The 22845-nt window shown below is 38.0% G+C and overlaps 1 protein-coding gene and 1 long non-coding RNA gene across 5 annotated transcripts; one reads left to right on the top strand and one right to left on the bottom strand.

Annotated features, from left to right (window-relative positions):
* The first annotated feature begins 2448 nt into the window (after window positions 1–2448).
* On the top strand, window positions 2449–4443 carry LOC121987904 (trans-cinnamate:CoA ligase, peroxisomal-like). The gene has a single exon (XM_042541606.1). The coding sequence runs from the start codon at window positions 2457–2459 to the stop codon at window positions 4323–4325; it is 1869 nt and encodes a 622-aa protein (XP_042397540.1). The 5' UTR covers window positions 2449–2456; the 3' UTR covers window positions 4326–4443.
* Window positions 4444–7284: 2841 nt separating this feature from the next.
* Window positions 7285–14807, bottom strand: LOC121986168. 4 transcript variants are annotated; one of them, XR_006113354.1, is made up of 9 exons: window positions 14793–14807; window positions 10918–11287; window positions 8939–9115; window positions 8617–8681; window positions 8141–8317; window positions 7963–8074; window positions 7817–7880; window positions 7629–7727; window positions 7291–7544 (listed from the first exon to the last, which is right to left on the bottom strand). It is a non-coding gene; the product is annotated as an uncharacterized LOC121986168 (long non-coding RNA). The 4 variants fall into 4 exon arrangements; XR_006113353.1 differs by having other exon boundaries at window positions 7292–7544; window positions 8939–9059; XR_006113352.1 differs by having other exon boundaries at window positions 7285–7544; window positions 8939–11287.
* Window positions 14808–22845: the final 8038 nt, after the last annotated feature.

Below are 22845 nucleotides of genomic sequence, written 5' to 3'. Positions count from 1 at the left end.
AAATAATGAAACTATTTTGAGAGCTACATACTAAACACGTCATAGATCATAGAGTAGGACGGAATCTCTAAATCACGTTAAACTAATCTATCAATTCATGTTTATTTTCATTGTGTATCGAAGACTCTATTATTATTTGGATTTGTGTTTGTAAAAAAAAAAATAGACAAAGGTTAAGGGATTAAAAATTAAGAAGGCGTCTTTGTTTTTCCAAATAGTAGAAGGAGCACCGCATTTATAATTATCTTCCTGTATTATTTTTATTAAATCTTGATTGATCGGTCGTATTATAATAATTACAAAATTGTAACGGTTACATTTATTGTTATAACTATAATTTCATAGTTGCTATAATTAGTAGCTACTATAATTGTAATAGTTATTGTAGCAATTTTGTTTTTGTAATGGTTAAAGTATAAAAATAACTTTAATGAAATGACTATAATTTTTTGGAGTATCCAAACAGACTTTAAATGATTTTTTTTTAAAAATGAGCCATTATGGGTTACACCCTCTAACCAATATAGATCTTTAAACGAACTTCAATTTAATATATTGCGTATTACGTAGTTCAATCTTACTTAAAAGTTATGATTACCTAATATTTAGGTTGTAGTAGCTATGAAAATGTAACTACTATAACTATGTAATTGTTATAAAATTGTAATTGCTATAACTGTATAGTAATTCTGTATAGTAATTTTGTGTAGTTGTTACAACTCATCTCCAGTTCAAAATTTAGACATGAAACACAGGTGAGAGATAATAATAAAAAATTTATAATAGATAATAGTTGAGTAATTATAAAAACTGATGTCTTTTCGATTAAAAATCTAAATAAAAGTGTCATTTTCATCTTTCCAAGTTTAAGTGTATTTCTATTGAGTTCATATCTTTTGGTTAGTAAATCCTTTTGGTTCATAATTTTTGATTCTCTTTAAGTCTCTTCTACCATTTGTATGCTAGATCATGGTCGGAATTCGGCTAAATTTGATTGTAATATTTTTTGGATTCATCTTTCCACCTAGATTATAATTTAGATCGAGACAGACGGTCTGAGACCATGGACGGTTGAACGAACTGTATGATGTCGATAAGTGGGCGGTCCACCCACTGTCTCAAACTTCCGACCACCTGGCTCAATGTAAATTATAATGTAGGTGAGAAGATACATTTTAAAAAAATCACAACTAATTTTAATTAGATTTCAGTCACAATCCGAGATATAAATATAAATAACAGAAGGGATGAAAAGAATACCTAGAATTCCTAATGAGAGGACCTGCTCTCACTTCTATTCACCTCTCGCCACGCCACCAACGATTCTACAACCGAAACGACTTTTCTTCCTAAAGCCACAACTCTTGCAATACAATTTCGGAGCAATTTATTAAGATACAATTTATCAAGCTTTAGCGTAAAATACTATTAATTTGCAAAGGATTTTCACGCGTATCCTACCGGAGTCGGTCCGGACGACCGGTTCGAGCCATTCACATCCATGACCGGCCCGGTCAAATTCAAAGACCCCAAAAGACCCCAAGGAAGGAAGGAAGGAAATCTCAGCGCAGGATCCCAATTCCGAACAGAGCAAGTGGACGACTCATTTCCCCGTCTTCCCTGTTCCGTTCATGGCGACTTGACGCCCTCTGTACTGCCCGCTATAACTCAGGGATGATAATTTATTCCGAAAATCAAATTTGATAGAGATTTAGAAGAGTATGATGAATTTTTTTTAACCCAATTTATTGTCTCTTTATGTTATAATTTTGATCGAGGTAAGTGATCGGAGGCCGAATGCCTGGTAGCCTCATTACTTGCCCACCGCTGGTAGCTTCCGGTTATCTGTCTCAACTCAAATTATAATATAAGAGATGGTGAACTCAAGAAGGGATCTTAATCAATTGCGATAAAATCATGATCACAATTTCACTGTAATTATAAATGGTTCATCTCCTGATCAATTTTTTTATGGACTAGATGATCTAGACTCTAAAGAAGGCCAGATCCCTAGTCTGAAAAAATGGACGGAATGGATCATTTATAATTAAAAAAATATTAATATATAAGATATTTGGTTTCATAAGATGGAGATGAATACGAGTATAATCCGACATGAAATCAAATATGAAAGATATGTTTTCTTTCTTGAATACGTGGTCATCGTCATTCCTATTGCAATGCAAGCAAGCGTGAAACACCCCTGAAATTGAAGTCCCATTTCTAGACAGAATTTCCACATTCGAGGTATCAACGAGGAGCGTACCAATGAAATTCATGGCGACGTCAGTTGTGAACTCAGCTGTGGGAAATTTGACAGTTTGAGGTCAAAGTTCAGTGCATGTTCAAACTTCAACGTCCCCAAATTCATGGCAATTTCGACCGCTTCTTAATTTATTTATTTATTAATTAATTAATTTATTTTTTTCTGACAAACTCGTTCGCCCACTCCCTCCATGCCGCACGCCTTCCCCTATAAGAAGCCGCCGTTGGCTTCGCTCGCTTCTTATCGACTTCTGTCTGGTTTCTTCCTCTGCTTCCGTCCTCGATCGATGGAGAAGCTGCTGAAGAACGAGGCCAACCACGTCGCTCTCACGCCCATTAACTTCCTGCCGAGGGCTGCCGCCGTTTACTCCGACCGGTTGTCGGTTGTTTATGGCCGCACCCACTTCACTTGGAGGCAGACCTACCAGCGCTGCTGCCGCCTGGCCGCCTTCCTGCAGTCGTTGGGCGTCTCCAAGAACGACGTGGTGTCGGTGCTGGCGCCGAACGTGCCGGCGGTGTACGAGATGCACTTCGGGGTGCCCATGGCCGGCGCCGTGCTCAACACCATCAACACCCGGCTGGACGCCGGGAACGTGGCCAGTATCTTGAAGCACTCCGAGGCGAAGATTCTGTTCGTGGATTGCCACTGCGTCCAACTCGCCGCCGAGGCACTCAATCGACTCATCTGCGAAGGCAAGCCGCTGCCGCTCGTCGCGGTTATCGATGATTTGGAGGCTCCGACGGGCGCGCGGCTCGGGGAGCTGGAGTACGAGGGGATGGTGGCGGCTGGAGATCCCGCGGCGTTCCCGCCGGTGGAGGTGAGGGATGAGTGGGATGCGGTGGCGCTGAATTATACTTCCGGGACGACGTCGGCGCCGAAGGGGGTGGTGTACAGCCACCGGGGAGCGTACCTGAGCACGCTCAGCTTGCTGCTGCAATGGGAGGTGGGGAGCGAGCCGGTGTATCTTTGGTCGCTGCCGATGTTCCACTGCAACGGGTGGACCTTCACCTGGGGCATGGCCGCGCGCGGCGGCACCAACGTGTGCATCCGGTCGCCCACCGCCGGCGATATGTACGGCGCCATCGCCGACCACCGGGTGACACACATGTGCTGCGCCCCCACCGTGTTCAGCATTCTGCTCGAGGCGGGCCCCGGAGAACGGAGGCCGCTGCCGGGCCCAGTGGAGGTGCTGACGGGCGGCGCGCCTCCGCCGGCGGCACTTATGGAGAGGATCCAAGGGCTGGGATTCCGGGTCACCCATGCGTACGGGATGACGGAGGCGACGGGGCCGGCGCTGGTGTGCGAGTGGCGGCGGGAGTGGGACCGGCGGCCGCCGGAGGAGCAGGCGGCCCTGAAGGCACGGCAGGGGATCAGCGTGCTGACGCTGGCGGATGTGGACGTGAAGGACGAGGAGACGATGGCGAGCGTGGCGCGCGACGGGATTACGCAGGGCCAGATCGTGCTCCGGGGGAGCAGCGTGATGAAGGGCTACTTCAAGAACCCCGACGAGACGGCGGCGGCATTCCGGGAGGGGTTGTTCTGGACAGGGGACGTGGCCGTGGTCCACCCGGACGGGTACGTGGAGATCAAGGACCGTGCGAAGGACATCATCATCTCCGGCGGAGAGAACATCAGCAGCGTGGAGGTCGAAACGGTGCTGTACCGTCACCCCAAGGTAGCGGAGGCGGCGGTGGTGGCGATGCCGCACCCGCACTGGGGCGAGACGCCCTGCGCCTTCGTAAAACCGAGAAAAGCCGACGACGACGGCGGCCCAGTGACCGAGGAGGACATCATCGCTCACTGCCGCGGCAGCATGCCGCGGTTCATGGTGCCGAAGCGGGTGGTGTTCATGGAGGAGCTGCCGAAGACATCCACGGGAAAGATCCAGAAGTTCCTGCTGAGGTCTATGGCGCGCGGGCTGAGGTCGGCGGAACGCGGGCCGCGACCGCAGGGGGGAGCCGCTGCGCCGGTCTGCAAGGTGGCAGAGGTGGGACGCCACACAGACGACAGCCGAGCCCACGTCAACGAGCAGGTGGTCATGGCCATGTCCCGGCTTTGATAAATTAAATAATAATTATATTTTATAAAAACAATATATCTTTAATTTTTGTATTTGATAATTAAAAGCCTGTTTGTTTTTGTAATAACGACCATCATAACATGCATAAGAGCCTGTTTGGATCTAGTCGATGAGCCTTAAATATTAGTACAGTACAGAGCCTGTTTGTTTGTCGCATGCATATTTTTGGCAGATCCGGACCGTTCGCAGATGTGACCATGCAGTTTTCTATTTTTTTAAACCTCTCGGACCGTTCACGGATTCCGTACGTGACCATACAGTTTTCTATTTTTATTTATTTATTATTTTAAATTTCTGGTTATATTAATAAAATTTTATTTAAAAAATATAGATTCGCTACATTAACGACTCCCTAATGTCGATCTCACGCATATAAAAAGAGGTACATGTAGATATACATATGTCAGGTGTATGGTAGGGTAAGTCCCAGATCGTCAGTTTTTAAGAATCGACTCCTGACCATTACACCAGAGATATCATGCGCCACCGTCTATGCTATACTATGGGGGTATAAAATTTTATTTAAAGTTTAAAGATTGAGTTGTATTATTAAATATAAAAAAAATTTAAACTGAAAATTTTTTGAGTGCGGACAATGTGTGCAACATAATGACGTTATGATATCATTTCTCTCTCTATATAAAGAGAAATGTTAGTATGCATACTCCATCTGTGCGCGATGCATGTGCGACTTAGTGTGATTCCAGGCGTCCGGATCACTTTCGGATGCCCCGAGTCAATTTTGATGACTTGAGGTATTCAGAATCACACTAACTTACTCACGATCGCGCACAGTTGGGGTGTGAAGGCTAACATTTCATTATATATATATATAATAATCCTGTGATTTATCTCCCTTCACATAATCTAGGGACAGACCGTGAGGGGTGCAACATAATGACGTTATGATATCATTTCTCTCTATATATAAGAGAAATGTTAGTATGTATACTCGATATGTGCGCGATGCATGTGCGACTCAGTGTGATTCCAGATGTCCGAATCACTTTCAGATGTCCCGAGTCAATTTCGATGACTTGGGCATTCAGAATCGCACTAACTTACCCACGATCGCGCACAGTTGGGGTGTGAAGGCTAACATTTCATTATTCATTAATAATCCTATGATTTATCTCCCTTCACATAATCTAGGGACAGACTGTGAGGGGTGCAACATAATGACGTTATGATATCATTTCTCTCTCTATATAAGAGAAATGTTAGTATGCATACTCGATCTGTGCGCGATGCATGTGCGACTCAGTGTGATTCCATATGTCCGAATCACTTTCAGATGTCCCGAGTCAATTTCGATGACTTGGGCATTCAGAATCGCACTAACTTACCCACGATCGCGCACAGTTGGGGTGTGAAGGCTAACATTTCATTATTCATTAATAATCCTGTGATTTATCTCTCTTCACATAATCTGGGGACAGATTGTGAGGGGTGCCTCAGATGAGTATAATCACCTTTTGCTACTATATATAGAGGGTTAAGAGTCAATCAAGAATTATTAACTTAGGATTCATTAAAGACAATGATTATTATATTTAATTCAGATCTGTGCTAGATGAATAAATATAATAATATCTTAACATAGTAGGTTCTAATATACAACATATCAATTGATTGAATTTATAATGGGAGATTATAGAAATATATAGATACTACTCTTAACTATTCATAATCAAGCGTTAATATACAAGGACAATATTAATGCGTTGAGATTATCATGTAGGTCAATTGATGACTTAATCTAATAAGTCATGGATATGAGATATCAAGTTGACACATGAGTATATATTATAGAATATATACTGAGTTGACTCGTCATAAGAATGTTTCATGGATCATTATATGAGTGTCATAAACATTCTCATGGTGACTATTGGTATGAATAGTCCTTGGACCTGAAGTCACTACGGTTCCTTACATAAGGAGTTGTGTACTTTGATATCGACAAACGTCACTTGTAACAATGTAGACTATAAAGTTGATCACTGGATATGCATTATGCAGAGGGATGCGAGTGATGTAGATGAGATCTACCCTTCCATATAACAGAAGTTATATCTGTAAGCCCTTTGATTAAGTAGGACCACTAAAATACATAATCATGCTTAAATAAGTCAATATGAGATATTGAACTCATCATTTGTTTAAGTGAGTCTACTTGGAGATCAAAAAATACAAAGATTTATAAGAGGATGACATGGTCTATGCCTCATTGATCAGTCTAGATATCAAGGATAGAAGGACCAAGTCATACAAGATAATAGAAACAGAAAGGTTAGGTCGGATCTCGACATTCTCACACTATGTGAAAATCAGCAATAGACTTCGGATATTATCCGAAGTAATAGGTAGTTAATTACCGAAGTAGACACATGTGAAGTAAAAAGGTAAATTTTTTACTTCACCACACATTACCGAAGTCTATCACCGGTTCAAAACCGGTTCAAAATCAAACCATTTTCGAAGTAAAAAAGCTCTACTACTTCATCAAGACCAATAAAAATACCGAAGTAGTTGATGATATATTACTTCATAGGTTACGTTGTTTGACGAAGTAAACTATGTATACGACTTCACATTTTTTGAATTTTGGTGTAGTAAATGTTTTATTTTACTTCTGTATAATTTGACTTAGTCGAAGTATTTATTATTGTATTACTTCATCATAGTATAGAAGTAATAGAGCATATTTTACTACAACAAAAAAATTCAAATGTAGCAAAGTAATTTATACGAACTACTTCCCAAATTTGATTAGTAGTGAAGTAAATAGTTTCTTTCACTACACCACTATTTAAATTTATTGAAGTCTTTTGTATTGTATTACTCCATCATTTATTCATACCGTCGAAGTAATTGACAATATTTTACTACAATACAATTTTAATTGATCAAGAGTATATGATAATATGTTACTACAACACAATATTTTTCACTATCAAAATTGAACAAATATATCATAAATATGTATCAAATACAATCCAACAGTGTATTCATAAAAGACATGTTTAACCATAACCCAAAAATTTTTGTATCCATAAATCTCTAAATACAATCCAAAATTTATATCACAACCTACACTTAAGCATCTATATAGAAGTAGAGGAATTCTCTCCATTCACTTCTGACTTCATCATACTGTGATTGATTGTAATACTGTTTGTTTTTTGATGTTGCAAACTGAAACATAAACAGAAGTTTGAGAGTCAATATAAAATGATTCAATATTTCATAAAGAAGATATTTTATAAAGAAGAAATTCACCTTCATCTCCAATTAGAGATATTCATCCAAAACTATCTCTTTCATGTACCGCATTATACAATATCCACATTCAACACCACCTTTTTCTTTTAGATTACCCTAATCAAATTGACAATGTCATCAATAAGTCATAATCCAAATAATAAGAATTATTAATTGATGTCTAAATACATAGTCACAATACATACCGTCAATTGTTTAAAACCAAATCCTTTTGAAATACCCCTTGATGCATTGGATAACTTGACCCCGCTACATTGTAAAAAATAGAAAGTTATTTTTTCAACCTCTAATGAATTTAATGTATATATTCACAATCAACATAATCTACTACCTATTTGGTCACAATAGTTTGCTAAGCATGATCTCGATTCCTATTACTCAAAGAGTCCAATAAATATATCATATTCTTATCTTCATTAATTATAGTTAGGATCCAATGGTACCTGCACAAATGAAAATATAACATTGACTAGTATATAGTAGGAATTGATAAATAATTAAAATCTTACTGAGTGTTATATGGAATGAAGCAGATACTATCTCTGTTTGATGCTCTCAACTGCTCAACAATATGTTGTGACAATTTACTGTCTTCTTTGCCCACACTACATGTTGGTATGTGACCAAGATCCACAAATGAGACATACTCAGCTCTATTTTCTTTCTTCAAGTATTTGTAAAGGTAACTGCAAGATAATTGTAAGGTAATGATAAAGTAATGGAAAATCTAAATATACCCCATGTAAATCAAAGCAAAAGCATGTGAATAAATATTGCAAACAGAGCATAGCATTTGAACAAACTCAATTTTTTGATAGCATGAAAGACTATCTCTTTTATGTACCATATTACACAATATCCACATTTAATACCACCATTTTATTTTAGATTATCCTAATGAAATTGAAAATACCATGCAATAAAGTCATAATCCAAATAATAAGAATTATTAATTGATGTCTAAATACATAGTCACAATGCATACCGTCAATTGTTTAAAACTTGATCCTTTTGAAATACCCCTTGATGCATTGTATATCTTTGACTCCACTACATTGTAAAAAAATAGAAAGTTAGTTTTTCAACCTCTAATGAATTAAATGCATTCACAATCAGTATAATTTACTACCTACTTGGTCACAATAGTTTACCAAATATGGTTTCGGTTCCTATTACTCAAAGAGTCTAATAAATATATCATATTATTATCTTCATTAATTATAGTCAAGATCCAATGGTACCTACACAAATGAAAATATAACATTGACTAATATGTAGTAAGAATTGATAAATAATTAAAATATTACCCAGTGTTGTATCGGATGAAGCAGATATTATCTCTGTTTGATGCTCCAAACTAAGCAGCAATATGTTGTAACAATTTACTGTCTTCTTTGCTCACACCATATGTAGGTATATAACCAAAATCTACAAATGAAACATACTCGGCTCTATTTTCTTTCTTCAAGTATTTGTAAAGGTAACTACAAGGTAATTATAAGGTAATGACAAAATAATGATAAATCTAAATATACCACATGTAAATCAAAACAAAAGCATGTGAACAAATATTGTGAACAAAGCATAGCATGTGAACAAATATTGTGAACAAAGCATAGCATGTGAACAAATATTGTATTTAAGACAACATACCTCATGTAAACTACAAACTGAAATATAAAAAGTATAATGTTAATAACTTGGTTTGAGATTTTGCTTCAATCAAATAATAATAAATTAATCAGGATGTATTAAGATTTATGACCTTAGAAATAGTAGTTCTGAAAATATTAATAGAAGTATGAAAATAAAGTTGTTAGATAAATCACTAATGAATCATCATGCATAGTTATGACACTAGAAAGCATACCAACCATGTAGCTAGAAGAGGTCATTTTCCTAATATATCTATAACCTTATAATGATTCTATGGTGACCTCTTTCTCGAACCTAGAGTTAAAATTTGAAAAGAAATAGTTAAATTCATCAATCCCCAATTACAAATCTAGGTATTTGAATGTCATATAGGTATTTCTCGACATGCATAAATAACATTTGGTTTGATATACATGTTTAGTAGTAATAATAGAATGCCAAGGAAGATGTTGTTGTTGTTAATATTTGGGTAATAGACTTTTGTTCAAAAAGATACCTGTAAGATCAGTGTATTATTTAGATATCATGAAAAGGAATCATGAGTCAAATGAAATTCCTTTAATACTGTGTTGACTTGAAGCAGAGGAATTAGGAGAGAAGAAATATAATTAAATTGAAAAGCAGCGAATTATGTTATTCTCTTTCACTTTTGTTCAACTAAACACATCATAAGATAAACGCTTTCATGAAAATATATATATACCTATTCCCTTCACATGATATATAAATTAAAATGCAATAATTTTCAACGCAAGGGCAAAGTTCAAGGAAAAAGACGTTAGCCTTACTACAAGTTGTATTATAAGATTGGACAGGTTGAAAAGGGCAAAAACAAAGAAAATGATTAATCACAACTTAAAATATTCAAGGTGAAATAACCATTTGCTGCAGATATTCATGAAGAGTCATAATATCAAATCAACCATCAAAATACTCATCTTAACATATTTTTTTGTTGGCAAAATGGACATGTCAAGAAACTCTACTAAATAAAGTAGTATGAATATCTAATTGAGTAAAAAGCAAGCTCAATATAAGCTCCAATAATTGAAGATAAGTAGAGCACAAGACATAATTGGCCATATGATAAAATAACAAGGAAACAGAAGAAAAATCCAGAGCTAGCAAAGAGAGAAATTGAAGTAGATAGCATAAATAAACAGAGCCTTAAATCAGTAGTGATAAATAAAGTATATAGCATTTCTAATCCTTTTTACAACTACAGTTTCCATAGACAAGTGAATATGCACCTCTAATGCACTATCTAATACTGATGTTCAATTTTCTAATTTAACTTGATCCATCATACGCCATCAACCTAATTGATGGAAATCAAATGGAGTCTACAACCAACTAGTGAAGAAAAGTCAAGATCAACAAATTAGGTAAACATAAGATGTACTATTAACCAAAAGGAAAAAACGTTCAAAGCATTGATGAATCAATCTCTGGAAACAAAAGAAATCTGCTAGAAAAATCAAGCAAAAATTCAACTGGCATCAAGAAAAATAACAAAAGGGTTCTTGCAATGTAAAACTAAAATCAAAATCAATTCTTTAAAATCGGCATGAGAAAGAAGGAGAGAAACGCCTTAGGCGAATCAACCATGCTTCGTTCTTCTTATCCATACCTCTCTCGACGAGGGAGGTGGAGACTGTGTGGACGGAAGTTATAGGAAAGCCCCGCCTCAAGCGTAGCAGTGACGTGGGGTGCTTCCGCCAAAGTGGAGAGCCGACACAGTGTAGGGGAAGAACTGCTGTGACCTCTTGGACCTGCGGAGGTTGGAGGAGAAGAGGCAGGACAAGGAGCGTGGTGTGAAGAGATGGCACCTGTAGGACTAGGAGCATGAAAAGGAGCAAAGTAGCACAACCCTCTCCGTGTCACCCTCCGTCCTTGCCTTTGATTTCCAAGAGAGAAGACCAAGGAGATAGAGCGTGAAGATAAAGAGGTGATTATTTTGCAGATGGGTCACCGACCCCTTTCTTGTGAAACTTAAAACCCTAGACAAGGGAAGAATGTTGTAAGGATTAAAATATTTTAACCGGTTTAAAATTATTACTTCAGTATTGAGACATATCAATTTTATTGTGTGTCTTAATACTTCATCAAATATACAATATGAAGTAAAATATGAGATAAAATTAAAAGTGGAGTCCATATTTATTAACCTATGAAGTCTAAAGTGATATTTACTATACCAAATTTATTACTGAAGTTAATTATCATATATTACTTCATAATTAATAATTGCCAAAGTAAACAGTAGCGAAGTCTATTAATAAAATTCACATAGTGTCATCACTTAGGTAGCAATGATGTATTACTAGATGTCACTCATTACTTATGTATCTAAAGTGGTTTTAGATACATTGCTAATGTTACAAGAGTCTATTGGGTCACACACAAAGAACATGTTGATTTGGAGATGAGTATATTTTAGTTTGACTAAAATATGATGGACCCTAAGAATAAGATTATAAGTTAAGTCTAATCTGAATTAGATTCATTGAGTTATACTCATATGAATCCAACCATTAGATGATTGGATTCAGTCTAACCTGAATTAGATTCATTGAGTTATACTCATATGAATTCAACCATTAGATTATTGGATTCAGTCTAATCTGAATTAGATTCATTGAGTTATACTCATATGAATCCAACCATTAGATGATTGGATTTAGTCTAACCTGAATTAGATTCATTGAGTTATACTCATATGAATTCAATCATTAGATTATTGGATTCAGTCTAATCTGAATTAGATTCATTGAGTTATACTCATATGAATCCAACCATTAGATTATTGGATTCAGTCTAATCCAAATTAGATTCATTGGATCAGACTCAACCACTAAAAGAAGATTAGATTCATCAGGATTAATGCCCATTAAAGATTTTAATAGAGCATTAATAAGAGGAGGACCAAAGGGCAAAAACCCTTGGTATTCATTAGATGAATACAAAAGGATTTTGACATTGCATTTGGTGTTAAAGACTCATCATCTTCTTCTTCCTCGCCATCTTCTTCTTGGCCGAACCTCCTAAAGTGGCTAGCACCACGAAGATGGTTCTTCTCCGAATATGAGTTCATGAGACGAACGGAAAACGTGTCCGTGTGGATACCGTAGAGGCATGGAAGTTTTGATCGCGCGTTGAGATCTACTGAAGAATTAAAGTTGCTATCAGGATTGTACCATTCACGCAACAAAGGGAACTATTCTATACAATAGAGTAGAATAACATGTATACAACATTCGCATAGATATGTGGAGGGATCCGACTTTCCGTTGCGTATGCGATTGTTTTTCGCATAAGATTTACCCACACACACAATTGATGTGCTCCCCGACTCCTACTGTGTGACTATGCAAGCTTTTTACTGTAGCAAGATCACATTAGATTTTTTTTTAAAATTTTTTTACTGTAGCAATGCTCTGTTAGAATTAAAAAAAATTCTAAACCTTTTTTCCCTTTCCCTCTCAAAACCCAAACATTTCTAACCCTCCTTCGAACTCCCTCGTTTCCCTCAGTAGTCAGTGCCGCCTCGCCTCACAGAGTCGCCGATCACCGTCTTTGCCAATCAACTCTCTCTCGATGTGATCCATATTACATGTCACGTGGTATTTCAAATTATTAATTGTTAAAAATTCATATTAATTCAAGAGAAAAGATGTAGTATAAGTTTCAAGTTATATTTTTCTAAGGATAACTGCTTGATTTAGATTCAAAATTCTTTTTTGGGGTTTCTATTTAGAAATGTGGGTTTAGTTTTCATTTTTCTTGCTAAATGAATGATGAAGTGCAATCACGATAAGTAAATTCCATTGAACGAGTCTGACCTAAAACAAAAATTAAATCCCAGCTGTAAACTAAACTACTTATCCCGAAGGAAATTAATCTCTAGCAAATAAACGAACAACTAGACTTGAAAAGCAACTTAGCTAAACTCAATGACTATACTAAGAAAAAGTTCAACTCAATAAATCAAATTGAAAATAGATGATTGTAACAACTACAATGTGAAGTAAATGCAGAAATTAACCTAAGAACATTAATGGACTACTTAACAATTAATACTAACTTAAGCTACTCTTATCCAAATTAAGCTAATTGACTTTTAAAGAACCCACATACAAAATTGTTGAAATGTAATTATTGAACTCGACTTAAGAATTAAGATTTTAGAAACAGAATTTTCTCTAACAAATTGAAGAACTAAATTGCAAAAGCTAAGCTAACTAAACTGGACCAAGAGCTTAATTGCAGAATTGAAATGTATAACAATTAAATTGCCAAAAATCTGAAATGAAGTTCCAAACAGATTCCTAATTACAACTACTCAAAATTTCAGAATTCAAATGAGATCAAGATTGCAAGAAGAAGAAAGTAAAAACTAAGTATTTGATCTAGCAATTAAGTTCCAAATCTAAGTAAAGTAACATTCTATAAACTCCAGATCAGTGAACTAGTTCCTTCTCTCTGCGTCACACAAAGATGTAGGGCTGTGCAACAAAATCCACAAATCGAAAATCGAACCGGAACCGGTAGCTTACCGGTTCCGGTTAACCGGTTTACCGGTTGGTTCCTGGTTTTGGATTTTTTTTTTACCGGTTTAACCGGTAAACCGGTAAAACTGAAATACTTGTGAGGATTACTTGACGAGCCATGAACTAAACTATGTGCAATGTTGTCCATAGCCTCAGCCTTAGTCATCAGACACACTACTATGTGTCAACATGGATGCCAATCAACATTACGTTGGTTACTCATTATGAGTTAACAGCAGTAATCATTGTTTTCAACATTAATCACACAATTGATATTATCTAGTTATATGATTTCAACTATACAGTGATAATAATAATTTAAATTTGCATGTGTAAAACTAAACATCAGCAATATCTCTAGTATGCCAATGATGACGACTGAAGCATAAAAAAAAAACTAAAAATATATAATACGATTGAAGAAAGCATTAGGAGTTTCAGAGGGAGGAGACTGGTGCAAATAAAGTGGTGTTTGAAACAAGTTGCATGGATCTTCACTAAGTACACTTACCCAAGCCCAATAGCCCAATAGCCTAATAGTCTTTATCGGTTCTCTGTTGGAACCGGTTAACCGACCGGAACCAGAAGAACTAGTAAGATACTGGTCGGTTAACCGGTTTTAAATAAATCATGGTAAACTGGAATTAATCGGAATCGATAAACCGGTAAACCGGTTAATCGACCGGTTGAACAGGCCTACAAAGATGCCCATGGAAAACACCCTTCAAGCAATCGAGAAAGAAAATCCGAACTCCCAGCTAGTGCAGATGATGCTTATAGCTCCTGGAAAATGACCTTCAAGCTCACGATCAAGGGAGCCTTTCGATGCTCGAAGAACAGAGGAATGAAATCAGGGATCGCTAGTTCTAATCGATTGATCTGATCGATTCAAAAGTCGCGGATGAATTCGAAGATTAAATGGAATCGTAAATGCCGAGAAAAATGCCACTAGCACCTTCGTTGAATGATGGAAGCTTAGATCGGGGAAACACTCTATGATCTGCGGCTGGCTGAAGAACACGAAAGTCAAGTTCGCGGACAAGGGAAATGCCTCTGTCGCGCTCTGATTCTCGAACGCTGATCGTCGGTTGCTCAGGTCTCACCGTCGAAGAAAGAAACTAGATCTCAAATCTGAGAAAGGGAACACAGCTTGCGACCACGCCTGGAAAGGATGAAGGCACGGTGAACAGTAGCCCAAGCCACTGTTTACAGTGCCAAAGCTCGGCTTTTAAATCCCTGTTTGAACCCGGTTCAATAGTGGCTAATCAAATGGGTTGAGTCACATGGCTTAGGTTGGGTTTAGTTGGTATGCATAGCTTTAGCTATTTTCTTGGTTGCATGAATCCAACTCCTCCTCCTACAAAATGAGGTAAAAATCATGAATATAGAGCAATAAATGAAATCAACTTCATATATTCCTTGCTTTGTAAATTCACCTAACAAATTGATTTATCAAAATATTAGTTCCCAAAAATCATACAATAGCTATCAAACTGATATGCCCAATAAACCACTCATCAATGTCGCCTCGCCTGCCTACCACTATTCATTTGGAATGTGTTCCCCCATGTATGTGCCCTAAATATCTTTCTCATCCATCCAAATGCGACAGTATTATAGCATATACAACGTTGTAGTAGTTATGGAACCGTAGCTTCTACAATGTTCTTATTTGTGGTTCTATGTAACGACCCGGCCCTTTGGCCTCTTGGGCGGCCCTTGTGGCGGCCCTTATGTCGTCGGCCCATTTGACGACCTCTCATGTCGTCGACCGATGACCCTTGGCCGTGCCATTACTCACTAGGACTTTCCACCCCTGGCCAGTGGATTTTTGCCTCCCCCAAAATTCAAACTCTAGACCTCCAGACTTAAGTACTAGAGTTTATGAATCCTGGTAGCCAAGTGAGCCGCTCACTTGGCTACCAGGATTCATAAACTCTAGTACTTAAGCCTGGAGGTCTAGAGTTCGAATCTTGGGGGAGGCAAAAATCCACTGGCCAGGGGTGGAAAGTCCTAGTGAGTAACGACACGATCGACGGTCGACGACCCGAGGGTCGCCAAATGGGTCGGGTCGTTACAATTAAGGTACTGTGTCAGGGACACTTTACTGACTTGTCTTTTCAAGGAAAGCTTGGGAAGCATGTTCGCTTTGAGAAGCGTGCACGCATGCTACAGGAGCCCTATATAAAGGGGGGGTCCAAGCATCGATGAATGCATGCTTTTCTTGTGATTTCTACTGTTGCGCTACAGTTCTTACTTCTTCTTGCTTCGAAGGAGACTGACTTGAGCGTCGGAGGGCCACCGACGCTGTTTGCGTTGCAGGCGGGAACGAAGTCCACCGGAGGTCAGCAAGAACATCACGTCCCCAGCATCCGTCTCTCCGACTTTCGGACATGATCATTACCCATGTAAATCTTGAGTAACCATCAATTATTACTGAGCAGTATTGATTTCTACTTAGTGACTTGGCTCCATATGAATCAAATAAGTCTAAGTGTAGGAGCTTAAGTATTGAGTTGGTTCGATTTAGGTTTGTTAGTTTATGGGTTGACTTAGTTTGTTTACCTTGTTGACAAACATTACAAATTATATTTTTTAAAATTTTTAATTTAGGTAGACCTCTAACTAAATCATTTTGACTCAGTTTTAAAATGAGTATGATGTGAGTGTGACTCAGTCTTCTGTGCCATAATTTGGCTTCCTCTTGTTATGTCAAAAGACACTTTAGTAAGGAGGTTGGTAGGCCAATTATGTAAATATTATTTTTTCTAACTCCCTTAAGTGTAATTTCAGAGTTTTCAATATTTTTAATTAAACATTCAAGGTCGGAAAATGTTACTAAGTATCCAGAGTTACACAGTTAACTTATGCTAAGTAAGTTAAAATTAAACTTATCAACTAATAGAACTTTTCGAATAATAAAATTGGAACTGAGTTCGATATTACCTGTTCCGATTATCTTAAGTTTTTCATCATTGCCAAATGCAATTGCCCCTAAATTCTTGAGTTTTAGCTTGGTGAACTTCAATCGGTCTCCAATCGTGTGTCTGGAGCATCCACTATCCAACATCCATTGGTCCAAATCATTATGTTGCTACACATAAAGAATTTGGTTTGGATCCAATTTTGACGGATTATAAGATAGATTGATTGAATTCAACCCCATAATTTTCCATCTCACCTAGTGTAAGTTATCAATCATGTTATACCTATGGGTGATCATTGTTGGACCCCGTGATTATTTTGATGTGATCAACCAAGTTAGGTTGAGCTCTGTTTTATTTTAATCTTTGTTTCTAAGTGTGCAGGAGCTTAGGAACGCAGGAAGTCGAGCGGAAGACGCAGTTGGTGAGAATGACGGTATGGGAAGGGAGCCGACGGGCTCGGTGCATCCGAGGGATGAAAAAGCTACGAAAGAGTACACCGGTGGACGAGAAAAATATACGCGACATTCGAGGGACGAGAAGCTGGAGCGGAAGCTTGCTTGAGGAAAAGGTCGGAAATTGGGTTCGGGTGAGTCCTATTTCACTTGACCGAAATCACCCAAGCGATCGGAGCTTCGGAAAAAGAAAAGGAGTCAAAAGGAGCTGGAAAAGCAAGTTGAAGGCGCCCTCAACGCAGTGTTGAAGGCGCCTCCACCTCTTTAGGCGGGAGGATGCCCTCCATGCCTTGAGGGCACCCTCAAATTAGTCAACATGCCCATTTCACATTTGGATAAAGATTTATCCAAATGCTTCAGTGGAGGCACCCTGCACCCCTTGGGAGGCACCCTCAACGTTGTAGATAGAGTTTCCCGGAGCTATAAAAAGACCCCTGGAGCTAGGAAATAGATAATCAACTCTAGTACTAACTTCCTAGCAACTCTTAGAGCTTTCAGTGTGTAAAAGGCTTCTCCGCCTTAAAAAAAAGGAGATTCTTAGTGAGCTGTTCAACTGTCTTGGATTAACAACCACCCAGATTGTAACCAAGTCAAATCCCTGAGTCTTCTTTAGTTCTATTTATTATTTTATTATTGTTGCATTTAAAGAGTTGAAAGATTGAGGAGGGTATCATTTTTTTTTTTCAGGCAATTCACCCCTCCCCTCTTGTCGGCCTGCTGCGCCAACACATGGTATCAGGGCCCAACAACCTCAAAAGGACTAACCGCCGTCTAAAGCAGCAAAGATCAAGAAGATGGCTGATGCAAGTATTCACCCTTCAAAATTTGATGAAGACTTCGTTACATGGAAACACCGAATGGATGTATTTTTTAAAATGGATTTTGATATTTTATTAACAATGAAATACAGTTTTATAGTACCTACGGATCAGCAAGGAGCCGAGAAAGAAGAATATCAATGGACGAAGAAAGAGCAAGCCAATTTTGTGGCAAACGGGAAAGTAGAGTTCCATCTACTCAGTGTCCTTTCGCCCCAGGAGGTCAACCGAATTGACAGCTACGTCTCTGCCAAAGATCTCTGGGAGAAGTTCCTGGAGCTCCACGAAGGTACTTCAGAAGTGAAGTTAGCAAGGCGGGGCATCCTCCGAACTCAACTAACAAATCTCTGGATGAATAATGGAGAAAAGGTAGCGCAACTCCAAGTAAGAGTCAAGGAGCTGATAACTAAGCTAAACAATCTCAGAGAATCGGTAACAAATCGAGATTTAATCCGGTATGCGCTCAACCCCTTCCCAAGAACTTCAGAATGAGCGTCCTTAGTAGATGTATACTACATCTCTAAGGACTTTAAGGTAAATACGCTAGAAAATTTATTTTCTACCTTCGAACTTCATGAATCTCGAATTACAGATTCAAAAGACATAGAAAAGACAAACCTCAACGTTGCCCTAAAGGCAAGGACAGAAGATCAAGAGTCCGAGACATCCATTGATGAAGACGAAATGCCTCTACTGGTAAAAAGGTTCAATAAATTTCTTAAATATAATAAGTTTAAATCGCAGTCAAGAAGGCATCATCAAAGCAAAAGAATTGTTCGATGCTACATCTGTAACGAAGGACACATCAAGGATGACTGCCCAAAATTGAAGGAAAAGGACAAGCACAAAAAATGAACTTCCTCCAAATACAAGACCATGAAGGCCACCTGGGATGATTCTTCATCCTCAGATTCTGAGGTAGCAGCCTTCTCGGGACTATCGCTAATGGCTAACCATCAAGAAGAAGATGAGACCAGCTCAGAGATGAGCATAGATGAAGGGGGAGGATCATAAAAAGAAAGCTACGATGAAGGGGGAGCATAAGAAATAGAGGTAAGTAAGGTACATGCTCTAACCCCTAAACAGTCTTTTCATTTTATCAAAGTTCTTACAAGTGACTTAGTAAAATAAGAAAAACATATTATTGAATTAAATAGAATGTTAGATAATTTGAAATTAGAAAATGAAAAGTTAAAATTGCAAATTGAAAGGTTGAAAACAAATGCATGTTTAAAACTAAACCACTTTCAAAAGTCAAAACTTAAGATTTATGAAAAATTAAACTAGTATATTAGAAACATCAGGGACAACTTAAGATTTATGAAAAATTAAACTAGTATATTAGAAACATCAGGGACAACTTAGAAAGATTCCCAAAGGATATATTCCTCCTAAATTTTTGATTAACCCAGTAGGAAGGAACCTATATTGGGTTTCAAAATCTTATTTAGACTAAATGTTTTTTTTAAGGCTTTCAGGAAAAAAAAATAAATGTTAAATTCCTTAAAAGGCTTTATCTAGAAGTGTTGATGATCTAATAACCAAGAAGGCCTAGTGCCTCGCCACAGCTTGGAAGTCGATTATCAAATTGAATATTTAATTGACAAACTGATAAGCATATGATTAAAATAATATTTTTTGTCAATTATTTGAAAATTTCAGAACTTAGAAACTATTTTGAAAATGATTTATTTTAACACTTAAATTTTTACTTAGAAAATTATTTTATTAAACTTGAAAATTTTTACTTGAACATTTTTACCCTATTTTTTTATGTGATCAAAGGGGGAGAGATAGGTACAAGTTTAGGGGGAGTTAAAATTTTTTAAATCAATTTAAATTTAATTGTTGCAATGTTTCTTATTGCAAATTTGTGCTTAACTTTATTTTGCATTTACTATTTGTTTGTGTTTACCCTAACTTGAACTTGGGTTTATGCATATAAAAAAGGGAAGGGAGCCGATAGACTCGGTGTGTTCGAGGGATGAAAGAGCTGCGTAAGAGTACACCGGTGGACGAGAAGAACATACGCGATGTTTGAGGGACGAGAAGTCAGAGCGGAAGCTTGCTCGAGGAGAAGGCCAGAAATTGGGTTCGGGTGAGCCCTATTTTGGTTGGCTGAAATCACCCAAGCGATTGGAGCTTCGGAAAAAGAAAAGGAGTCAAAAAGAGCTTAAAAAGCAAGCTGAAGGTGCCCTCAACGCAGTGTTGAAGGCGCCTCCACCTCTTCAGGTGGGAGGGAGCCCTCCATGCCTTGAGGGCACCCTCCATAGCATCCGAAGCGCCCTCAAGGCCATTGATGGCACCCTCAAACTAGTCAACATGATCGTTTCGCATTTGGATAAAGATTTATCCAAATGCTTCAGTGGAGGTGCCCTCCAGCCCTTGGGAGGCGCCCTCAACGTTGTAGATAGAGTTTATCAGAGCTAAAAAAAGGCCCCTGGAGCTAAGAAATAGATAATCAACTCTAGTACTAACTTCCTAGCAACTCTTAGAGCTTTCAGTGTGTAAAAGACTTCTCCGCCTTCAAAGAAGGAGATTCTTGCTCGAGAAATAATATAGTGCCCCATGCTCTCTAGAAGTCCTTTTGATAACATTTGCTCTATTGAAATCCCACCCGAGTTATAAAATGAGGATAGGTACTGGGGGCCTGGTCGTCCATTTCCCACTTGGGCTTATAATAGACTACTGAGAGAGGTAGCTAGGTTTTGACAAGTTTGACGAATATATTGAGTTGAACCACACCATGTCATTGCCCGGCCAAATTTTTATATGGCTAGGTTATGTATGCTCGTCCGACCCTGAGACTGGATGGATGTACATGCTATGGAGTTAGTCAGTTATTTCGACAGATATATAGGGTCGACAGGCCATAAGTTCGATTATCTTAAAATCTAGCCACCCTTGAGACGTTAGACTCCCCGATTCGTTCAGCTTAAGGGTTGGTTATCTTTCTCCAACCGGATTATAACTTGGTTTGGTGGAAGCTAAGAAGCTTAGCACTGAGCGATTTAATCAAAGATGGATGAGGGGATTTTACTCCTTCTAGAATATGACTGCCACCTCACATTGATTTTGATGCCGCCCCCTCACTTGGACTTTGACTGCCATGTTACCTTCTGGGTTCACTCATCATAATCCATATCAATAGTGATCTAATAAGGTTGATCAAGTGTGCAGGTAGCTCAATCAGGAAAGTTCTAGTAGATCAGCTAGACTAGATATTAAGCAAAGAAAAGCTCTAGTTGGTCAACTAAACCAGATACGAGGCAAAGGTGGAAGACTTGGCAGATTAAGAACAATAGGCAGGACAGATTAGCAGATCAGAGAACTAGCAAGTCGATAAGTCGGTGAGGACCGAAATCAAAGAAAGCCCTAAGGTCAGAGAATCGAATGCTAAGCAAAAAGTCTAAACATACCAGGAGGACTGAATATTTGACATTATGTAAACTCTCCCTAGTGGAGAGATTCTCCAGAAGGAAGAATGGTGAGGATAAGTTCCCTTCAAGGGAACGGTAGGCATTGATCTGACCTAGGATTTCATGAAAAATCTTGAATCTAGATTGAGACAGTTGTAACTATCCAATGTACTCATATTTTTATACTGTTATGCTAACAATGTGGTGCAGGGATCTATAATCAGAAGTTGGCTGGAATCAGTGAACTCTCGGCGATCAGACCGGTTCTAAGAGATCAGGGCTCCAGACAACCAGACATGGTCCAGCCGCCCGGATGGCTCGAACTCAGCCTAGCGTGAAGATGAGATGGTATGTTGTGATTGGTTTGCGCATGTCAGTATCCAAGAGCCAGGAAGGGTTTCAGGCACTTGAGCATGTATAAAGTTAATGCTGAAGGAGTTAGATAAAGTTTCGCCTAAATCGCACCATGTCAGTAGTCCAAACACTTAGAGATGGATTAACTATGACGGAGTCAAATCAGATAAGCCAAGATGGAGGTGCCCGAGACTAGAATAGGTGCTCGAATTGTCCAATAAAAGAAGCTACAAGCAAAAGCTTCAGAACATCTTTTTCCACATCCTTGTACTCTTGTCCCACTCTAGAAATGTCATTACGATGCTGAGAAGCTACTTCTACCATTGAACCTTACTCCGAATTTATTAGGTGTCTGCATTCTTGTTTCTTAATTATATCGTATTTTCATACTTTATTGTGGGAACCATAAATTTATTACTGTTCCTAATCTTTCTATAAAGACGAGTCTCCTTCTCTTTTTGAGAAAGAGACTAATAGTAAATTATTCATTGGAAACGGTCAACGACCATGAGTCTTGGATTAGCCATCGTTGAGTTGTGTGAACCAAGTAAAAATAAACATTTCAATTCTATTTCTTTATCTTTCTATTTCCGCTACTATCTTATCAACGAGTTTCAAAAAACATTAAAAAAAAATGACAGATATTATTCACCCCCTATCCTTTTTGTTTTTTTTGGTCGTATAACTAGAAAACCTCTTCTATGTATAGGATTTGCCAAAAAAAAAAAAAAAAATCTTCTCACTCACATCTTCTTTTTACAAGCAAAGTTACTGAGTTCCAATTAAGCCTTTCAAAATGTCAATATAAAAAAAAATAAAAATTAATTAATGCTTAATCAGTTTCAATTATGCCCTTAAATTTAATTGCAAATTTTGATTTTAGATTTTGCAGTAATTAAGTCTTTTAATTCAATCTAATAAAATTATTCTTAAGTTATTTTAAATTAAATAATTTAACAATTAATTAGGATAATTAACTTAATTATTTATAAACTAATTAGGAAGATAAGTCATATTTATATGTTATTTAATTAGGAT

This window comes from Zingiber officinale, chromosome 5B, assembly GCF_018446385.1.
Source record: "Zingiber officinale cultivar Zhangliang chromosome 5B, Zo_v1.1, whole genome shotgun sequence".
Lineage (NCBI taxonomy): Eukaryota > Viridiplantae > Streptophyta > Magnoliopsida > Zingiberales > Zingiberaceae > Zingiber > Zingiber officinale.
The sequence above is the reverse complement of the archived record's forward strand: the minus strand, read 5'-3'. Positions and strand labels throughout refer to the sequence as shown.

What these genes read in the sequence shown, in the direction of transcription:
- LOC121987904 (XM_042541606.1), top strand. Translation starts at nt 2,457, where the DNA reads ATGCCGCACGCCTTCCCCTATAAGAAGCCGCCGTTGGCTTCGCTCGCT.